The 19,503-nt window shown below is 32.0% G+C and overlaps 2 protein-coding genes across 3 annotated transcripts; one reads left to right on the top strand and one right to left on the bottom strand.

Moving 5' to 3' along the window:
- Positions 1–208: 208 nt before the first annotated feature.
- LOC133676077 (uncharacterized) lies at positions 209–801 on the bottom strand. Its single transcript, XM_062097652.1, has one exon. It carries the CDS (start codon positions 617–619, stop codon positions 443–445), a length of 177 nt encoding a protein of 58 aa, XP_061953636.1. The 5' UTR covers positions 620–801; the 3' UTR covers positions 209–442.
- A 10,090-nt stretch (positions 802–10,891) lies between these two features.
- Positions 10,892–18,890, top strand: LOC133676132 (E3 ubiquitin protein ligase RIN2-like). Of its 2 annotated transcripts, none has more exons than XM_062097734.1 (13): positions 10,892–11,056; positions 11,350–11,800; positions 12,665–12,742; positions 13,310–13,396; positions 13,492–13,613; positions 14,290–14,386; positions 14,489–14,594; positions 15,721–15,878; positions 15,976–16,113; positions 16,189–16,256; positions 16,353–16,583; positions 17,432–17,807; positions 18,301–18,890. In XM_062097734.1, the coding sequence occupies exons 2-13, from the start codon at positions 11,561–11,563 to the stop codon at positions 18,355–18,357; spliced, it is 1,758 nt and encodes a 585-aa protein (XP_061953718.1). In that variant the 5' UTR covers positions 10,892–11,056; positions 11,350–11,560; the 3' UTR covers positions 18,358–18,890. The 2 variants fall into 2 exon arrangements, with proteins under 2 accessions (XP_061953718.1, XP_061953709.1); XM_062097725.1 differs by having other exon boundaries at positions 10,894–11,056; positions 17,429–17,807.
- Positions 18,891–19,503: the final 613 nt, after the last annotated feature.

The following is a 19,503-nucleotide window of genomic DNA, read 5'->3' on the forward strand; positions in this document are numbered from 1 at the left end:
TAGATTGTGCCCTTCAAACTGAGCACTCTAAATTCTTCAACAACCAACTTATTCAATGTGTCCATAAAAGCATCTTCTTTTCAATTATCTAAAATTTTGAAAGCCTTTTCTCTAGCAAACCTCCACTTCAACAGCTTGACCATTATTTGAATCACACGGTACCCTTTATGCCTTCTAAACAAACAAAGACAGCTATCAAACATAAAAATTTGTCAAAAACTAAGGATCCAATAAAAATCAGAATCCATTCTCGAATATACATCTATTTTTCAAAAGGGCAAGTAAATATCTAGAATTCATTCAACGAAGTGATCGAAAGTAAACTTTTTAACATCAAATTCCATTTTATATCCGTTCTCTTTCAACAAATTTTGTATTATGACCCATCAATTCAAGAATTACAAAAAACGAAAGACCTGGGGATGGTTGAGAAGGTAACTAACTAGTCATCGCCATCATTTCGAGACTTGGGCTTGCGATATTTCTCTTCAACGAGCTTAGCCATGAAAAGTCCAGTGGTGGCAAGCTTCTTGATGTTGGGTACATCGTAGTTCTGAGCAATGTAAACCCCACACACAGTTCCTACTATGAACGAGAAGCCACTCTTGATTATCCCCATCGCGGCTGCTGCTGCTTCTACTATAAGGGTTTTTCGGGGATGATGTTTTTTGGTTGGTGGAAAGATCGGGAACCCAAGTAGAGGAGACCGGCGTTTTCTTAGCGACGTAGGCGTGGCAGGCACGGGCCGAAGAGAACGGGAGAAATAACAAAAGGAGTAGCCGAGGTTTGGAGTCCATAGAAGTATGGTTTCGGTTTCGTGTTTTTTATTTAAAAATATACTAAAATAATATATTTTTTTAAAATATTATTTTTAAAATTAATGTATTAAAATGATATAAAAAAATTAAAAAATTAAAAAAATTATATTTTTTTAAAATATTTTTAAAACATAAAAATAAACCGGGCCTAAAAGGTTCTTTAGTCCAGCTTTTAGAAATTTTAATTTTTTATTTTAAATTAATTTTTTATATAATTTTAGATTATTTTATATGATAATATAAAAATAAAATTTTTAAAAATAAATAAAAATATTATTTTAATATATTAAAAAATAATATCTATCACTATTCCACGAAACCTTAAATCATGATCTTTATAGAAAAACAAAAAGTAAATTAAGATGTACTTGAGTCTTAGCTTAACTACTATTAGTATTCTTTTTTCTTTAAAAAACTTTGTTACAATTGTTTTTATGTAATTAAAGAAAGGATCGTGGTTAAGATCAGATAAAAATGTCACGAGAAGTTTTTTTTTATTTTTTTAAATAAAAGAAATAGAGTTTTTAGAAACTTTGTTTATAAAAAAAAAAAGAGCAAAAGAATTTTTAAAAATGTTTGGATAAGAGGTAGCTTGTGTTTTTTTTTAGTAAACTACCCGCGTTGCTGATCATATTAAAATTATTTCTAACATAATAAAAGAACATATATGTGTCCTAGCATGTTTTCTAACGTAAAAAATTGATTGAAATTAAGAAAAGAACTAAGATAATTAGGATAGAAAAAAAAAATGAAGGACAGGAAAAAAATGAATTTTTTTTAAAATTTAATTTTTTTAATGTTTTTGATTTGTTTTAATATGTTATATAAAAAATAAATTAAAAAATATTATTTTAAAATATTTTCAAATAAAAATACTTTAAAAAGTAATATTACATTAAGAAGAAGAAGAAGTAAAACCATGGTTAAGATCTACGTGAACTATAACTTAACTGCTATTAGTATTCCTCTTTCTTTTTTAAAAAAATTGATACAATTTTGTTTTTGTAATTAAAGAAAATATCATGGTTAAGATCCGATAAAGATGTCATGATGAGTTCGATTTTTTTTAGAAAAAAAAAGTTTTTAGAAGCTTTGTTTATGGAAAAAAAATAGAGAAAAATAATCATTGTATTATAAACTACCGTGCTACAGGTCGAATTAAAATTATTTTAAATGTAAAAATAAAACATGTATGTGTTCCTAACATGTTTTCTAGCATAAAAAAAACTTAATTGAAATTGAAAAAAAAAATCTAAGATAATTTGGATTGAAAAAAAATGAAGGACCAGAAAAAGGAATTACTATTAAAATCCAAAATTAGTTTACATGGGCTTAGTTGTGAGTCAGATTAAAAATTACTATTAAAATCCAAAATTAGTTTACATGGGCTTGTGAGTCAGATTAAAAATTAGTTTTGATCGCAAAACAAAATTTTGCAGTTCTGTTAATATTTTAATTAATTTCAAATAAAATTAAAGATATTTTTGGGCTGGGTTATTTCTTGGCCTGAGTTTTAAACTAATCCAGTCGGAGTCAAAGTGCGGCATGATTGACCTAGTAAAAATTCAATTTTACTTTTTTAAAAAAGTCAAGGCGATGGTGTTTTAACAATATTTTTTAAATATTCAGACAATAACATCTTGAATCAACTTAGATTAACTCGTCAAATATATGACTTAATTAGTTATAACAATTTTATTTTTTCAAATTATTTTTTTATTTAAGTACATAATAATAAAAATATGCATGCGCATGAAAGCTATCAGATTTACTTGCCTATACAATAACATCTTGAATCAACTTAGATTAACTCATCAAATATATGACTTAATTAGTTATAACAATTTTATTTTTTTATTTAATTACATAATAATAAAAATATGCATGCGCATGAAAGCTATCAGATTTACTTGCCTATACATATGTATTAATAATTATTGATAAAATAACGAGCAATATTTATATATACTGTTGTGTTTTTTTTTTATCTTGAATTCTATGCAATGTGTTAAAGATGTTGTATTTTATTTTTAATAAAAAGAAAGAAAAAAGAGAGGAGAGAAGAGATATTATTAGATTATACAATATACTAAAAGATATCAGTTTTTTTGGTTACTATTCACTCTTTCACAAAATACTGTGGATTAAAGCAGTGTTTTTTTTGTTAATTTTCAATTTGATTCTCAAACTTTTATTTTTTGCGATTTAGCTCTTTTGAACCCAAATTAGCCTCCAATTACATATTTTTTAAAGAGAAAGAGTTGAATTAAAAGACAAGGGACTAAAATGAAAACGACGGGTAAAATAAAGGGTGTGTTTGAAATTTTTTAAGGACATTCATTTTTGTTCCTCATCTTTTTGAAATATTATGTTACTAGTCCCTGTAATTTTTAAAAATTTATTTTTGATATTGAACTTTATATTTGTTATTTTTAAATCCTTATTTGGTTGAAGGAGAGAGAGCGTTAGTCGTCAGATTCCAGTGTAGAGAGAGAAAGCTATCATTGGTGATGATTTTATCCATCAAAATGATCGTTCTTTGTGTCAAATGGTTCTATATAACGAGGAGAGTTATGATTACATGTTTTTTTACTTTAAAAAATACCTAAAAAAACAAATTTGGACTTAAGAAGATTTTTGAGTTTAGGGTTGCTTTCGGGTCTTGGATTACTTTTTATGTTTTTAGAAGCCATGGATTAGTTTAACAAGATTCTTAAGTTGTTTCCTAAATGTTTTGGGTAAAAAATAAATTGAAAATAAGTTTTTGGGTAAAAAAACCCTATTTTTCCAGCCACATCAATGGTTGAATTCTAAGCTTAGCAAACAATGCGTGGAAATGGCTGGGTAATATAATTATATTTTCCATTAATATAAGGAAGGTTTTGTAACAATCAACACTTGAATTTATAAAATTTATTCTGCATTTAATAATTTTTTTTATATAAAAAAGAGGCAAGAACTGGATATTGATTTTTTTAATAGAAGATGGGATATTAATGTTATTTTAGCTGGAGCTCATTGGTTGCATTTTGCAGTTAGATGAGCATTATTATGATGAGATTATATTAACCACATATATTCCTAATTATAAATTTTAATTTTATTATGTTTAATGGTTGATTTAAGTGTTTATGATATAGTGGTAAGATATATCCAAACAATACATTAGTGTCACGACAAATATTGTGATAAAAAAAGTCATTATAAAAATTAATCTGCAATGCAATTCCGCCTTGAGCTATCACACAATTTACCAAACTTACTTCATTAAATACATTTCCGGCCACTCTCGAAGTTTTACAAGGTAAAAAAAATTTTTCACTTTATTGTTTTTTTTTCTTTACAAATTTACTGCACAGAGCCCAAAAAAAAAATATTTCAATGCTTTTGCACCATAAATATTGCAAGAGAGAAGACAATTGTCATAACCTAATTTTAAGTTTCCTAAAATTTCTTATTTTTCATGTAAAAAATATTTTTCTTTCAAAAAATAAAGAGAGAAAAAGAAAAAAGAAAAAGAAAAAAAGAAGAAGAAAAAGTAACAATATTAAAAAAATAACACTTTGAATCGGTAAAAAAATAACACTTTGAATCGGAATTAGACATGCATTTAATTCACAAACTAGTCAGCATGCTATATGGATGGATGATTTAGGGTCTTGCTGAAGAAATTTTAGAAAATGGACTGAAAATATTGTCAAGACTGCATAAATTGGAGGTTTGAGGACTAACATGGACAAGGTTGCAAAGTTTGGCGGTCCAATTTTGATAAATGAAGGCTTAATTAAGAACAAAGTTACAGATGAAGACAAAATTGCAAAAATTAACAAAAGACCTAATTGAACTTTGGGAAGGCTTAATTGGCTTAATCAGGAGCTAAATTGAAAGATAAATGAAGTTTGGAAGTTAATTTAATCAAAATTAGAAGAATGAATAAGTATAAGGACTTAATTGAACTTTGGATTGGTCTAATTAAAGCAATGAAGAACTTAATTGAAGAAACATCAAAGTTTAGAAGTCAATTTAGAAAAAAATTGAAGAATTTTAAGACTAAAGACCATACTGTAAAAGGAAGTAAAGTCTAAGGGCTCAATTAAAGAAGGCTAAAGGCACAATTAAAAAGATTTCCAAATATTAGGACCAATTGGAGGTGTGATTGTGAGATTACAAGAAAACAAGGATCAAAATTGACTTGGAAAAGGTTAAAACCCTAATCAACATAGGTTAAAGAAACAACATTGATGAAACGATGCATTTTATGGCAAAGTTGTGTGTATTAGAGAGAAACAATGTTGTTTCAATATGTTTTTTTTTTAAAGATCAGATGACTTGTAATCTAGTACTGCTCATTGTATTTCTCGTTGATTTATCATGTTTTGAACCAATAAAACAACTACTCGAGTAGCCATGTTAGCCCTTTTGGTTCGACCTATTTTTCCGAACAAGATGCACCAAATCTTCCCCAAATCATAGCCTAGATTATCTCTTTCAATTCTTATAGATGTGATATGTTTCCTTTGCCCTTGAAATGCTCCATTGACACAACAAATATCCATCCTCAAAGAGTAAAAAATTGGTAGGACTTTTAATATCCTCTTCAGTAGAATCTTTGTTATTATTTTCAATCAAAGACTTTTATCTCTCAAACAACATCAAAAACTTTTGTTTGTTTTTGTATTTTAAAATTATTTTTGAAAAAAATTATTATTTTTTTATTTTTTATTTGCTTCAAATTAATATTTTTTGATATTTTCATATCATTTTGATGTGCTAATATTAAAAATAATTTTTTTAAAAAATATTATTTTAATATATTTCCCAGCAATATAACATCCTGTTACCCATTTTATAAGCTATAGAATCTTCCTACCCTTCCTTATAAAACCACACGAAAACATTTACTAACAAAAAAAATAAAAAAAGAGAAAAAAAAGAGAAAAGAGAAAAGAGGAGGACCGTGCCCTCGATCGCTCCTTCCATTTGGTCAAAGCAATACATGCCTCATCTCTCCTCCACTGTAAAAAAAAAACAACAGCCAACACCACTGCCAACCTCCACCCCCCGAACCATCCCTCGAGAATCCAAGAAAACTTTTGAGGAGACGCTGCTAGCTGGGCCAATCCTTCTAACTCCAAGACTGCAAGCCTCTCCCGTTTGCTCACTTGCTCTAACATTGGTTTCACAATGGAATGTACATCGTGTGGACCTTAATATTTTCTCATCTGAACAGCAAAAGAAACTACCTTGACAGGTAAAGTTTCTACCTTTCCCTTTCATGTTAAGTTTATTCACTGTTCCAAAGTTCAATCTTTATGTTATCAACCTTTGATCATGTTTTTTATGGGACCATGTTTAGACTTTTATATATGCTGAGACCATGAAGACTGTACAGTAAAAGAATATATATATATATATATATATATTGGGTCTGAAAAGGATTATTTATTATAAGCGCAAGGAGTTTTGTGGAAAGGAGCATGTACGGGTTGGTTTAAATGTTTTAAATTAATATTTTCATATCGTTTTGACATTATTTTTTACAGATAAATATCACAAATAATTTTTACAAAACTAAAAAAATTAATTTAATATATTTTAAATAAAAAACACTTAAAAAAATATGGAATACTCAAGAACACCCTAAAGTGCTTGAGTTTTTTTTTTTTTTTTTTTGGGGTGCTGTATGCTGATTTTCAAGACCTGGTAAACGCCATTTAACAATGTTAGGGCAGGAACAAGTAGGTGGTGGTGTGGTCCTATCTGAGTGACGGTGATTTTCCTTCTTTTGTTTTTGATTCTTGTCATGTGAAAATACAGCCTCAATTATTTTCATTGTCTCATTAATTTGCTGAGTGCTTCATCATGCTGTCATGATTTTTCTTCTCTGCATGGCATGCTTCAATCCACGTTTTATCTGTTTATTTGAGCAGAGGGTGGGCCAATCCTTAAGGTTTGTGGAGATGGTCGTCTTTCAATTGTTGCAATTAATTTATTTGCGGGTCGGCAAAATTCCTTTTCCTTCAAAATAAAATTAGTGTTCATCAAGGTTTTTTTTTATAACAAAATTAATGCATGGCCAAGTCCTAAAAAAAATCACCAAAAAAATGCATTTGCATCTATTTATGCCTTTTTCTAGCCGTTTTACAAAGTAACAACGTAAAAGAAGAAGAAGAAGAAGAAGAAAAAGCATATTGCCACATGTCAACATTTGATAAAGTATTTTGTTTTAGCATTTTCACACAATTTATAAAAATGAATGAAGAAAATACAAAAATTCTTTACTTGCATAATTGTACTTAATAACAAGTTTGTTAAGACCATTGGACCGATATACCTAGATTTTTAAAATAATAAAACCATTAACCTTATTTTTTTAAAATAAAAAATATTTGTTAAATGGAATTATAACAAGCCATCTTGAACAATAAAAAATAATAATAATTTTCATGAAAAAAATATTTTCAATTTATTTTTTTTATTTCCTTACGCTAGAGTCTGGAATATCGACTTGGATTGTTATCCACCAATGCTAAAATTGAGAATATCATCTTAATATTTATTTATGTCAGAATCAGGAATATTTATACTTACCAATGCAAAAATTAGGAATACTCTTTGTAAGCCCCTAGATTGAAATTTTAAGAAATTATTGAAAAGCTTTTAAATCAATTCAAATATGTATTAATCGGACAAAATAAATACAAACTCTTCAGTACAAAAAAAAATGTGTGAGTTCTGTCAATAAGTGGTAAAATTTTATTATAGGAAATAAATAAAAATAAAATAAGGATGAAATTAATTGAAATTGAGTTTTTATGAGGGATAAATAGCGATGAAAATCTCAAATAAATTAGTTTGAAAATCTTGATGATTTAAATAAATAAATAAATATGCAAATTTGGATTTTTGAGTAAAAATATTTTTTATTATCTAGTTTTACACTATAAAACATAACTCTCAATTCAATTGCTGGATCAGACTGAAAGTTTTTAAGTAGTCTCCTGACATATTGTTCTACCTTAGATTAAACTTTAGGTAAACTAGAGTTCATGAAGGTTGTACGAAATTACCAATAGCCAAGAGAAAATACAAAAAAAATATAAGTTTCTTTATTTTCTACTAGAGGAACATGTAGGTGCTTAACACCTTATCTCTTTATTTTATTGTTATAAGTTTCTTTAATTTATATTGTTTTATTATGGTATTCAAAAAGGGAAATAAAGAGGATATATGAGAAATGAAGGTAACATATAGAAATGAAATGGTTAAAAAAAAGTGAAATAAAAAAGTGAAATAAAAGACAAGCTTGTCATCTTCGATGGAAGCCAATGAAAGACAAGCTTGCCATCTTTTATGGAAGCCAATAAGTGTTAAACTTACTGCCTTGTATGGAAGTTATTGAATGTTAAGTTTGTTGTCATGGACGGAGGTAAATGAATGGTAAAGTTAAAAAATATTGACAATATCTAATTATAGTAGAGTGTTAATAGATGGTCATTGGTAAGGACAACCAAAAAGAAAAATATGAATGAATTTAAAAGAAAAATTTATGAAGTTAGTAAAAAGGTTTGGAATGAAAAAGTTAGAATGTAGATATGGATGTAAAAAGTTATTGATCTTGCCTATTATTATCAAATTCATTTCATGAAATTAAGTACTAAATCCGTTTATTATTTTGTGATTATACATTTTGCAGGATGATCACACATTGTAGGACAGAAATATATGGGATTTAATTTACTAATCTTCTATACCTTGTTTATGTTAAATTTTTGTAAGATAAATGTGCAGTGATTAGTATGTAGAATATAAAATGAAAAGTTGAAAGAATAGAAATAATTTATTTTATACCTTGAATATGTTAAATCATGTTTTAAATGTTGAGGCCGTTACAAGTTCTTTCATGTTTAGCATTTCCTTGTCAAAATCTCTAGAGATATATTTTGATGCTTTTATCTTTTTATTAAGTGATAAAAAAAACTCTAAGCATGCTCTTTTTAATTGAAATACTAGTGATGCGATAAAAGATGAGCCTTAATATAAAAATCATGAAAATCAATGATAGAGTTAGACTTAAGGTTATGATACTAGACCTGAGCATATCTACAAAATACCATTAGTAGATTTTGCACATAACATCACTCTTTTGCATTACAAGCTTTATGATGCTTCTTATATTTTGTATGTACTCTATAGGATCTATAAGACCATTATAGTTGTCTAGGTTAGCCTTTGTAGAGACACTGTCTTTAAAGAAATAAGTATGTAACACTCGATGACACGATGAAAAGTCTTATATTTAGTGGTGATGATATTCATTTTAAATAACTCGTGTATTTATTGATCTCATTTGTGTTTGTGTCTTGTTTATTAAGAGCATGGCATATGAGTGAGATTTTAAAAAATCTTTGATGGTAAAAGCCATGGTTATGGCTATTGTCTATTAAAAAGTGCCTTTTATATCGAGAATGCCTTATTTATATAGTAGAAATATCATCCATGCTTTGCATATTGTTTTATGCTTTTTCTTCATGAAGTTTAAGTTATCTCTATGTATTTAGTGTATATGATGAAGTCGTGTGTTGTATTTTCTATTGATGAAATAGAAAAGTGAGAAGCTATTTTTATATGACTAGAACAATATTTTTTAACACTTGCACTAATGGAGTAGATGGAGATACGAGGGAGTTATTATAATGGTGAGATAAATTATTCTCTTATATCCTAGAGTTTCGCTAGCCATTGAAATAGCTTTTAGTGAAAGAGAATAAACTAGTTTTTGTTCAGTTTCCAACAAGCGGTGCCACTATGAAGTCGAGAAAAACTTTATATAAGAATTGATTTTTCCAAGGTTTGTAATCTTGGGCTGGTCCGTAAGCTTTCCTGCAAAACAAGTCCCATGTGGGCATAGAGGACACTCCAATGCTTAAGTTAGTAAAATATAATAGGAGAAAATAATGTATGGTAAATAGAAAAATAACTGGAAAATGTAAGAGAAGTTATATGTTATATAAATCAGTGAGTGGTTGTTTGTGGTTCTAGAAATTGTTTGGTGGTTGTTTATGACTCTAATAGTCGTGAATGATTATTGTTGGTTCTTGAGATTGTTGGGTGGTTGATGGTTATGTATAAGATTGCATGGCCATAACTTTAATGGTTGTGTGTAAAGACAAAGAAGTAAGACTTGTTTATTCTTACAAGTAACTGAGATATTTATACACCTGGTTTTTAAACTTACTTCATGGAGAATGAAAATATTTTCCTAGAAAATTGAATTATTGAATGTTGCCATTAATGGTGATATTCGTGGCAAAAGTTTCTTAGAAAGTTGAGGAGTGTTATGACATGTGTATCATCGGTGGAGATATTGGCAAGTTATAGCATAAGAAAATAATCATTGACTAGAAATATGGTACCTGCACTGCTTATAAAAAGCAATGCATGAATAAAAAATTATATGTACGACTCTTGAAAACTTTTAAAAAATACATAGAGGTGCGTGTCGAGATAAGATTAGACAAATCAAGATGAGTCAAGGTGAGTCCGGATTAAATCAATGCTTGAAATACCAAATTTATATCAACTAAGAAACATGTCACTTGACAGTTGAAATGCTAATCATTTGGACCTAGCCTAAGCGACCAACATGGCTAATGAGTGCAATGGATGCACCAATTAGTTTGTTTTCTTCATAATTTTTCTGTATCATTCAAGTCCGAGATCAAAACATCACCACAATTCTAGAGGATAACTTGCCATTAAATATGACCCGAGAAAGGAACAATATATGGAATGAAGAACAAGAATCTGACGAGCTACCTGCCCCAAGGCAAGGACAAAACCGAAACATCATCATTTTATAAAGTCGCAGTACTGCAAGTCTTTGTAAATAGGAAAAAGTAAGTCTTCAATCAAAATTTAAGCTTAGTTTGGATTATACTGATTTCAGAATATTTTTTTACTCAGATAAAAATATAATTTACCATAAAAAACACAGACTGTCAACATTTGAAATATCATTTATTAAATAATTGAATAAAAAACAGAGTATATGTAATTATGTATTATGACACATAACTCGACATGAAGCTCTTTGTTTTGCCTTTGCTTTCCCGCAGAAGTCCCATCTCCCTCCCCTCGCCCTCTCTTTAAAAACAATAGCCCTTTTTATTATTCTCTCTGCCACCCAGCATCGCCACCAGCACCAACACTTTCTTCTCCTTATTGGATCAAATCAGGTTCCTTTGACATTTCTCCAATCAATCAAATGATTCTCAATGTCTTTTTTTTTTAATGTAAATCTAGGTTGTTTTTTTTCTTTTTGCCTAATTTTGGTTGTAAGTTTGATTAATTGTAATTGATCCTGTCACATGTGATCATCTTGTTTTATTTAACGTTTCTGTCTAAATGAAAACGGGGTTCGGGATTTTTTTCTTAATCAAATTGATTTGATGCTGAAAACTGAAAACTCTATGTTCATCTTTTGTTTCAAAATTAATGATTGATTGCTGATTATTTGTTTTTTCTGCAGGTTTTTGTGTGTGTGTGTGGGGAGGGGTTTGTAGATCGGTAATATAATATATTGGTTTCTGGCTCGAGTTTCAAGCTGATTGAGTCATTTGATAGTCTTGCTCTTTGTGGTTTAATGTGAAGTTGTGACTGTTGGTTGGGAAGAGGCATGTAAGTTAGGTTTTTTTTTTTTGGGAGGTGGGTTTTTGTGTAGAGGCTGTTTTAGCTTAGAAATGGGTTTGAGTTATATAGCGATTTCAGCAGTCTGTACGGCTTTGAGTTTTGTGGGTCTTCAATGTTGGACGGAGGTGTCTTTAGGTAGATTGAGATCAGATGGTTTGATTGGTGAGAGTTCTATCAACTCGGAGAATGTCAACCGTGCGCTTGAGCTTCTGTTCAGTTCTTATGCAACCATTGCATTGTTGGTGAATTTTGTATTCAATGTATTTCTACTACTCAATCTTTGTCTCAAGGTGAGTTCTTTCAACTTTTTCCAAATCGGTTCTGGTTTATAACTATTGATTTTTTAATATTTATCTTCAGAGATTTATGTAGTGACTTGAGCAATTTGTGTAGGAGGATCTACTTAAGTTTTAAGTTATGACACAAAAATATGGTGAAATACGATTCTTATAAATTTATACTATGATTTTCTACAGTTTGCATGCTTGCTGGGTTGTTATTGCTTGTCTAATGGTGTGCATATTGTGTCTAAAGGAACAAGGCTATTGCTTTAGAATAGAAGTTAGCACATAAATTGCTGCCTGAAAGAAATGGGATGCCATCTTGTTCTTGTATGGGTTTGTAAGCAGAATGATTAATTATTGTGCACATAGGATGTTTTCTTTTGGTCTCTTTATGATTTATTGCTTAGGGAGATTTAGGGGAGTTTTCAAAGTTAGATATGTAACAGGAAGCCCTTCTGATTTGATCGCCTTTACTTGCACTACTTGATGTTATGTCCTCGCTGTACTTTTTGCTTCATTCTTTTCCAGTAAAGTCTTCTTATTTGATAAAGAGAGACGAGCTTTATAAAAACTCAAGGCTACTGGAACTAGGAAAAGATATTCTTGGAATCCATGGACTGAAAATTTGAATTCAAGCCTCAATATCTTGCAAGTGGCATCACTAACATACCTAGCATTGTTTACATTAATCTTTTATAAGTTTCCTGCCCTTTTTTTTATATATATATAGTGTCTAGCCCATATCACTTGGGCAGAATAGCTCAAATATGGAATTGTGCCTTTGATTCCTCGTTGGTTATCATATCGATGAACTTGCTTTCCTCCATAAATATTGATTTGATGGTTCTTGTTTTGTTGTTGAACATGCAGACTATTTTCTTTGGAGAGTTGTATTCTTCTGAAACTCGAAAACTAGTGGAACGTCTTATTAATTATGCTATTTACAAGGTAAGTATCCTCACCAAGTGTCTAGATGGAAAGTGTTTTACTTTTTTATTACTCACCGTAGTACTGGACAGGTTACTTCATTCAAACCACTGTATTAGCTCTGTTTGCACTTCGAGTTTGTAGTAATACTTTCTTGGGCCTACAGTCAGGATTTATTGAACAAGCTAAAATAATGAGAAAGAAGGCCATATAAGACAATTTGATTTTAAGTGTTTGTTCAGCCTTCTTTTTTTCTCCTAATTTTTGCACCACCAACTTCTCAGAGACAAGAATATCTAGCATTTGCTTCTTCTTTTTTTTATGTTCCTTTTGCTATTTTTTTTCTTTTCTTTTTGAATCATTTGGGCCTGCTGTTTTGCAATCTGCTTGTCAAGTTATAATATTGGTTAGCAGGCTGGTAAATGTTTTGAATTTGGGAGAAGTATTAGTTCTCATGATGATGATTTGATTGTTGGTTTGGAATAGGGTATCTTTGAGTTGAAGTTTGATAAGGCTAGTTACTCTGTTGAAACTCTGTGTTTGTAGTTCTGTAATTGCTGTATTTTTTTATTTATGAATATTGTACAGGGAACCTTTCTGCCACTGGTTATTCCACCAACAATTTCTCAAACAGGTCTCTGGTCAATTTGGTTGACTGTTCTATGTTCTTTAAAGGTTGGTGGCACTTCGTTTTAATAAAAAAAAAAACCTGTTGTTTTAATTTCATCATAGAAGTAATAAAATTGCTGGGATTTTGCATGGTACTGCAGATGTTTCAAGCACTAGCTAGAGATCGACTTGAACGTTTGAATGCATCTCCTTCTGCAACTCCGTGGACATATTTTCGTGTTTATTCAGCACTGTTGCTGGTCCTCTCTGTTGACTTTTTCTGGTATTCTTTGGTAACCTAATCTTGTATTGATAAACATGATTTTGGAAATGCACTTCTTGCCCTTCTTTCTATGATAGTGGCAATAAAGCTCAATGAGAACCTGATCTCATCACTGTTTGAAATATCTGCAATGGGTAGTACAATTTGACTTTTGGTAAAAGCTATAAAAATAACGTGCATTTGTGTATTGGACACCATATTGGGAAGTAGAAGACCGGAGCACAGCACCACTTGTTTCAATTAAGAGAGAACGTTTTTCTTTGGCACTGCACATATGAAATTAACTTTCCCTATGTTTTATTGGTGCTAACCTTGTGTTGGTGAAAATGGATGGGGTGGTTTTGGAGGAGCAGTGGCTGGGAGTGGTCATGATGGTTGACTAACCGAGACAGAGTGGTGGATTAGGTTGCTTAGTTTCTCCATTTGCCACAAACATTCTGTTCCTAAATTCTGAGTGGGGCCCATGAGGGGCTGCACCTGTATCAGAAACAACTTATCTTTTTGAAATAACAGGTCTATATGGGGAAGGTGATAATATACTAATTCTCACATTTTTCACATGGTCGCATATGAGGGAATTGCTTAACTTGCTTTTTCTGTGGAAGCTGTTTGCATTTGACTCTGTTGATTGAATCATGAGAAACACTTTATTTCTACAACATTTTGGTGGCTGCAGGATAGAGATGTGTTTCGTGATATACAGAAGTACGGGCTCGTCCATGTTTTTGTTGTTGTTCTTCGAGCCTTTCAGTATTGCTTTTGAGACCATGCAAGTAATGTCTCTGAAGAATATATTTTATAGTTTGATACATTAATTTGTTATATAAATCTCAGTGAGACCATAGCACATGTTGACAAGGTTATATTCTCTTTAGGCTATGCTGGTTCATGGATTTCAGTTGCTTGAGATTTGGTTCCATCATTCGGCTGGGAATAGCACAAATTGCCAAAGGTTCAAGTTTTTTGATGCAATGAGAGCAGGTACTTCCTGAACTTCTATTCTGCTATGTGAATGTCAGTATCTTAGATTGAATTGGTTGGCTGGCTGCAGTTTTTTTTTAATATGTCCAGTATATGATAGAGGGCAATTTACCTTGGAGACCAGGCACAAAGTAAAGAAGCTGCCTGAACAAAGTCAATTTCCAAAATGCAATGCTTAATATTTCAACCTAAAAATTCAACACTTATTGTAGAAATCTAAAACAGTGAAGTGCAAGCTTTGTTATGCTAAGTTAGCAACACTTCTAAATGCCACTTCTTCCCGGCCCGTCGCATCCGTCTTCAGGACGATCTAGTCACATAGTTTCACGTCTTAGTGAGTGCAGCATTTTCCCCCTCCTGCTTGTTGAAAGTTAAAAAAGTAGAACTCATTCGAGAGGGCTTGGTGGTCTTAAGAGAGGTTCGGGTGGGGGGTTCTCTTAAGAATAAAGAGGATGAATAGAAGATAATTCATCTTCATGCTAACAGAAGAGCGGATCCAATACCAAGACGAAACATAATCATGTGTATTTTCTGTTTGCCCTAAAGACGAAGCATTGCTCAATTGCATAAAGTTTGTAGTGTGCAATTACATTGTTTGTGAATGTGAGGGACTGGTACAAGAAATAGAACTTTTAGGGGGGGGGGGCATTTTATCTGCACTTAACACTTGTTGTCCATTGATTTTTGTCTTCTCTTGAAATCACATGGATATGTGTGTAATTACAAAATGAACAAATGGAAAGTTCTATATAGTGTAGCAGTTAGTGTATATGTATGAATAGTTAACAATTACTGATCAAAAGTTGATCAAGGACAAAAATTGGTCACCTAGCTTAAAGATCTTAATTGAAAATGATAAAGCACATTTTTTAGTGCTTAGCTCTTCGATGAAAAGAGTGCTCCTTTTTTTTGCTTAGACCGTGTACAGATCAATGCCCTTTGCCACAAAGTAAAAATTGCTTCTTCCATGATCTTCAAATTGTGTGCTATAAGGGTACTTTAGATATGATTTTAATGATGCTGGTTGGTGGTCCTATTTTATATATTAGCCAGTTTATTCAACTTTACCATGCTTCTAGTGGATTTAATGTGATGGCATTTTCCTGATTAAGGAGTGTGACTGCAGGTTCATTGTTGGAGTGGAAAGGCGTTCTTATCCGGAACTTGGGTTTTTCGCTAGACATGGCAACCTTATTAATGGCACTTGGTCATTATGTGTATATATGGTGGCTTCATGGTGTGGCATTTCATCTTGTGGATGCAGTTCTATTTTTGAATATACGTGTAAGTTTTTGTTCCTCTTTTTATTTGGAACTGTTTAAAATGAATGAATTTATTTATTTTGACACACTGATTTGATGTATTCTGGTAATTTGAGCAGGCATTGCTAAGCGCTATCATAAAGCGTATAAAAGGATTCATCAAGCTTAGAATCGCTTTAGGTGCCCTTCACGCAGCACTTCCTGATGCAACATCAGAAGAGCTACGAGCATATGATGATGAATGTGCTATCTGTAGGGTATGCTTGCTCATTTCTGCTTCCTTTTTAGTTTTCCATTGGATTGTTTAGTGTAATGAGTTTTGCAAATGACAGGAACCTATGGCTAAGGCCAAAAGGCTACATTGCAGTCACATATTTCATCTTGTTTGCTTGAGATCTTGGTATGGCTTTGAATCTTTTCGCTTATGTGAACTTTTCTTTGACAATTCAGTGTGTATGATGCTCAATAAATGCTGAATATTGCTCAATAATGCCAGGTTGGATCAGGGTTTAAATGAGATATACTCATGTCCCACTTGTCGGAAGCCACTTTTTGTAGACAGGCCTGAAAATGAAGCAAGTACTCATACTGGAGAAGCTCTAACAGATGAACAACTTGCTCATCAAATAAATGAAGGACGTGAACGGCAAAACAGTCCAGGTCATGTGCTGCCTGCTGGAGTATTCCCTAACCAGATTCGGAACTCTATGGAAGGCAGCCCTTGGAGGTAAGAGACCCTTACCTTCGATCATCAGTCTTTCTTGATTGCCTAGAAATGAGTACAGATTGCTGCTTCTAGCTGAAAAATAATCATCCCCCCTCCCTTTTAAGATGGCTGTGGAATTTCTGAAATTTCCTATTTGTTTATGCGTTTTAAAAGTGCTTTTGAAAAAATTTGAATTTTTTTTTTATTTCAAATTAATATTTTTTTGGTGTTTTTAGATCATTTTAATGCGCTGATGTCAAAAATGATTTTTAAAAAATAAAAAAATATATTATTTTAATACATTTCCTAGTGAAAAACACTTTGAAAAGCAACCACAACCACACATGAGAGCCAGTGGACCTTCTGCTATTTAGCAATGGTTAGTCTGTTAGCTAGTAGTAGTTCCTTTGTGATAACTAAGGAGTTCTAGCTTCTTTGGAAATCTTGAATGGAGATTTGCTCGGGGTATGACTCTGTGGCAACTCTTAAGTTGACTGGCTGTCATATTCTATTAGATCTTATTGCCATGTTTAAGTTGACTTTAACCAAACATCATGCTTTAGAAAACAGAAAAAGTAGGTTCCAACACATGCATGTTTCCTTCTACCTAAAGAGGTAGATGGAGGCAAAAGAGATGGTACACTTTAGAGTTCAGATAACCTGGAATGGTGACTCAAGTTTTAAATCCTAATCTGTAATTGGCTCAAATTGCAGTTTCAAACATCTAACTGAGTCTGTCTAATCTTTTATAAAAAGCATCCAATCTTAAGTGAAATGGCAAATGGTCATTGCATAGATTGTGATTTCAAAGATTGGTGCCACTTTTTCCATAAACGATTGTGATCCCCCTCGTTCTTGTGCCATAGAAGTGCAGGGTTGGATTCAAGTTGGCTACCCACTTGGCCCAGCCAGGGTGGAGAGGCTGGTCCCTCAACAGCTATGAGATCTGTTGGATTGGGTAGGGTTCAGATGATGGTGAGGCATCTTGCATCTGTGGGAGAAACTTATGCACAAACTGCCCTTGAAGATGCTGCTTGGAGCCTTTGGCCAATGAATCCATCTCACGCTGCTCCATCTACCTCTTTCATCCCTCCTGCTGCTGGTGGAATACACCCTGGTGGCACTGGTGGTTTACATATGAGCACCACATCACGCACCACAAATGACAACATAGCAAACATACTTGCCATGGCTGAGACAGTGCGGGAGGTTTTGCCCCACATTCCAGATGAGTTGATACTCCAGGTACTGTTTGGATTTACTTTTGTTAACATGTCCCCAGGCTATTCATTTGTTCCTTGTCTTGCGTGTGCTTTTGTGTGGTTAGTTATGAAGTATGTCTGTGAAGTTGTCGCTTGTCATTATCATTTCCTATCATTTTCCTTACATGTTTCTTTTTCTTTTTTTCTTTTTGTACTGATTTCCTCGTCTTCTGCATTGCTTCACTACTTGTGATGATCCTATGCAACACATCTCCATTCTGTTGCTAGTCTTCAGTGCTGTAGTGTTAGATGTTTGCTCTGGAAACCTGTTCACAAGATTGAATGTTGACTTAAAAGGATTAGGGTTGGTGCATTTTCTTTCATATAAATTAGGAGATGGGATATATAGTGGAAAATATTTTCTGGACTCCCAACTTTTTTGGTATGCGAGCATTACATTTCGAAGCAATTCATTTTCTTAATATAGTATTCTATGGTTTGTTTAATTAAGAATCCAACGCATCAAAACTTTGCAGGACTTGCAGCGAACAAATTCTGCTACTGTTACTGTAAATAATCTCCTGCAAAGGTGAGATGAATATTCTGTAATGGTTTCATGTGCTCATTAGTCAACCTGTCCTTCCATATACTGAGTATCTCTGACGGTTTGGGTTGTGCGCGACTTTGCCAATGACCCCAGACCGCTCTCTTCTCATTGTGCTCTTACCCTTTCAAATACCCATAAGCTTCAATATATGTACATACCAAGGCATTTGTACTTGAGATGGAAAAGAAAAGGGAAGGAAGAAAGCACAATTTAGTGTTAGTTTCTCGGTTTCATGTGGAAAAATAAATTACGATACATATAAATAGATGGGCAGGTTGAGGTAGGTATTTGTGTTACGAGCCTGAAGAGAATTTACCCCATCAAGTGAATTTACTCCAAGCTACAAAGGATGCGGCTGCACTGCTCTGTTCTGCATACATAGTGTACAATTATGAATAAAGTGTATTGTTTGATCGGAGTACCTCCGGTTAGATTCCGAGGAAACTAATGATTTACTTCTAAAGCATCTCATCAATTGCTAGTTTTCAATCGAAATATTGCAGCCAGTTGTGTTTAGCATCCGCATAGTTCTTTGTTGATGAAATTGTCTGCAACTCGTGACTACTGTTTCATGTTGTCTGCCTCTGCCCAATGCAAAACCCAATGACAAATGGTTGTCTTCCAAATCCATGATTCACCTGATTTCTGTCCGAGTAAAGCAGGCGGTTCTTTAAAAGGATTTGACAATTCCTTGATGTTTCGTTGTTATTAATCTCTTAAAAATCTAGCCCAAGGTGGATGAATAATCATGGAATGGATCTGCAGATTGTAGAGACCTTTGTTCAGTGAGGTTCCCGTTAGAGCCACCTGTAAATTTACTCGTGGAAAATGCTGGATTCTGATGCCTCGAAGGGAACAAATCAAAGTTTTCCGTTGGCTTTGCTTCGACTCTGCATCTTACACGACACACACGCTCTTTTGGTCAACGTCTCAAATTTAGATGGTTATTGTGTTAATTATTGTTTTTATTTTTTAAATATATTAAAATAATATATTTTTTTATTTTTTAAAATTTATTTTTGAATGATTTAAAAATATATAAAAAAATAATTAATTTGAAGAAAAAAAATTAGATTTTTTTGAGAACATGGTTATGCCGCAAATAATAAACACTCCCTTGTTAACATAAATA

Source organism: Populus nigra, chromosome 1, assembly GCF_951802175.1.
Source record: "Populus nigra chromosome 1, ddPopNigr1.1, whole genome shotgun sequence".
NCBI classification, from domain to species: Eukaryota; Viridiplantae; Streptophyta; class Magnoliopsida; order Malpighiales; family Salicaceae; genus Populus; species Populus nigra.

Excerpts from the sequence above, each read along its gene's own strand:
- LOC133676077 (XM_062097652.1), bottom strand. The coding sequence starts at position 619 with ATGGGGATAATCAAGAGTGGCTTCTCGTTCATAGTAGGAACTGTGTGT.
- LOC133676132 (XM_062097725.1), top strand. The coding sequence starts at position 11,561 with ATGGGTTTGAGTTATATAGCGATTTCAGCAGTCTGTACGGCTTTGAGT. Across the intron at positions 12,743-13,309 it reads TTAATTATGCTATTTACAAG|GGAACCTTTCTGCCACTGGT; the intron begins GTAAGTATCCTC and ends AATATTGTACAG. Across the intron at positions 16,257-16,352 it reads CTTGTTTGCTTGAGATCTTG|GTTGGATCAGGGTTTAAATG; the intron begins GTATGGCTTTGA and ends CAATAATGCCAG.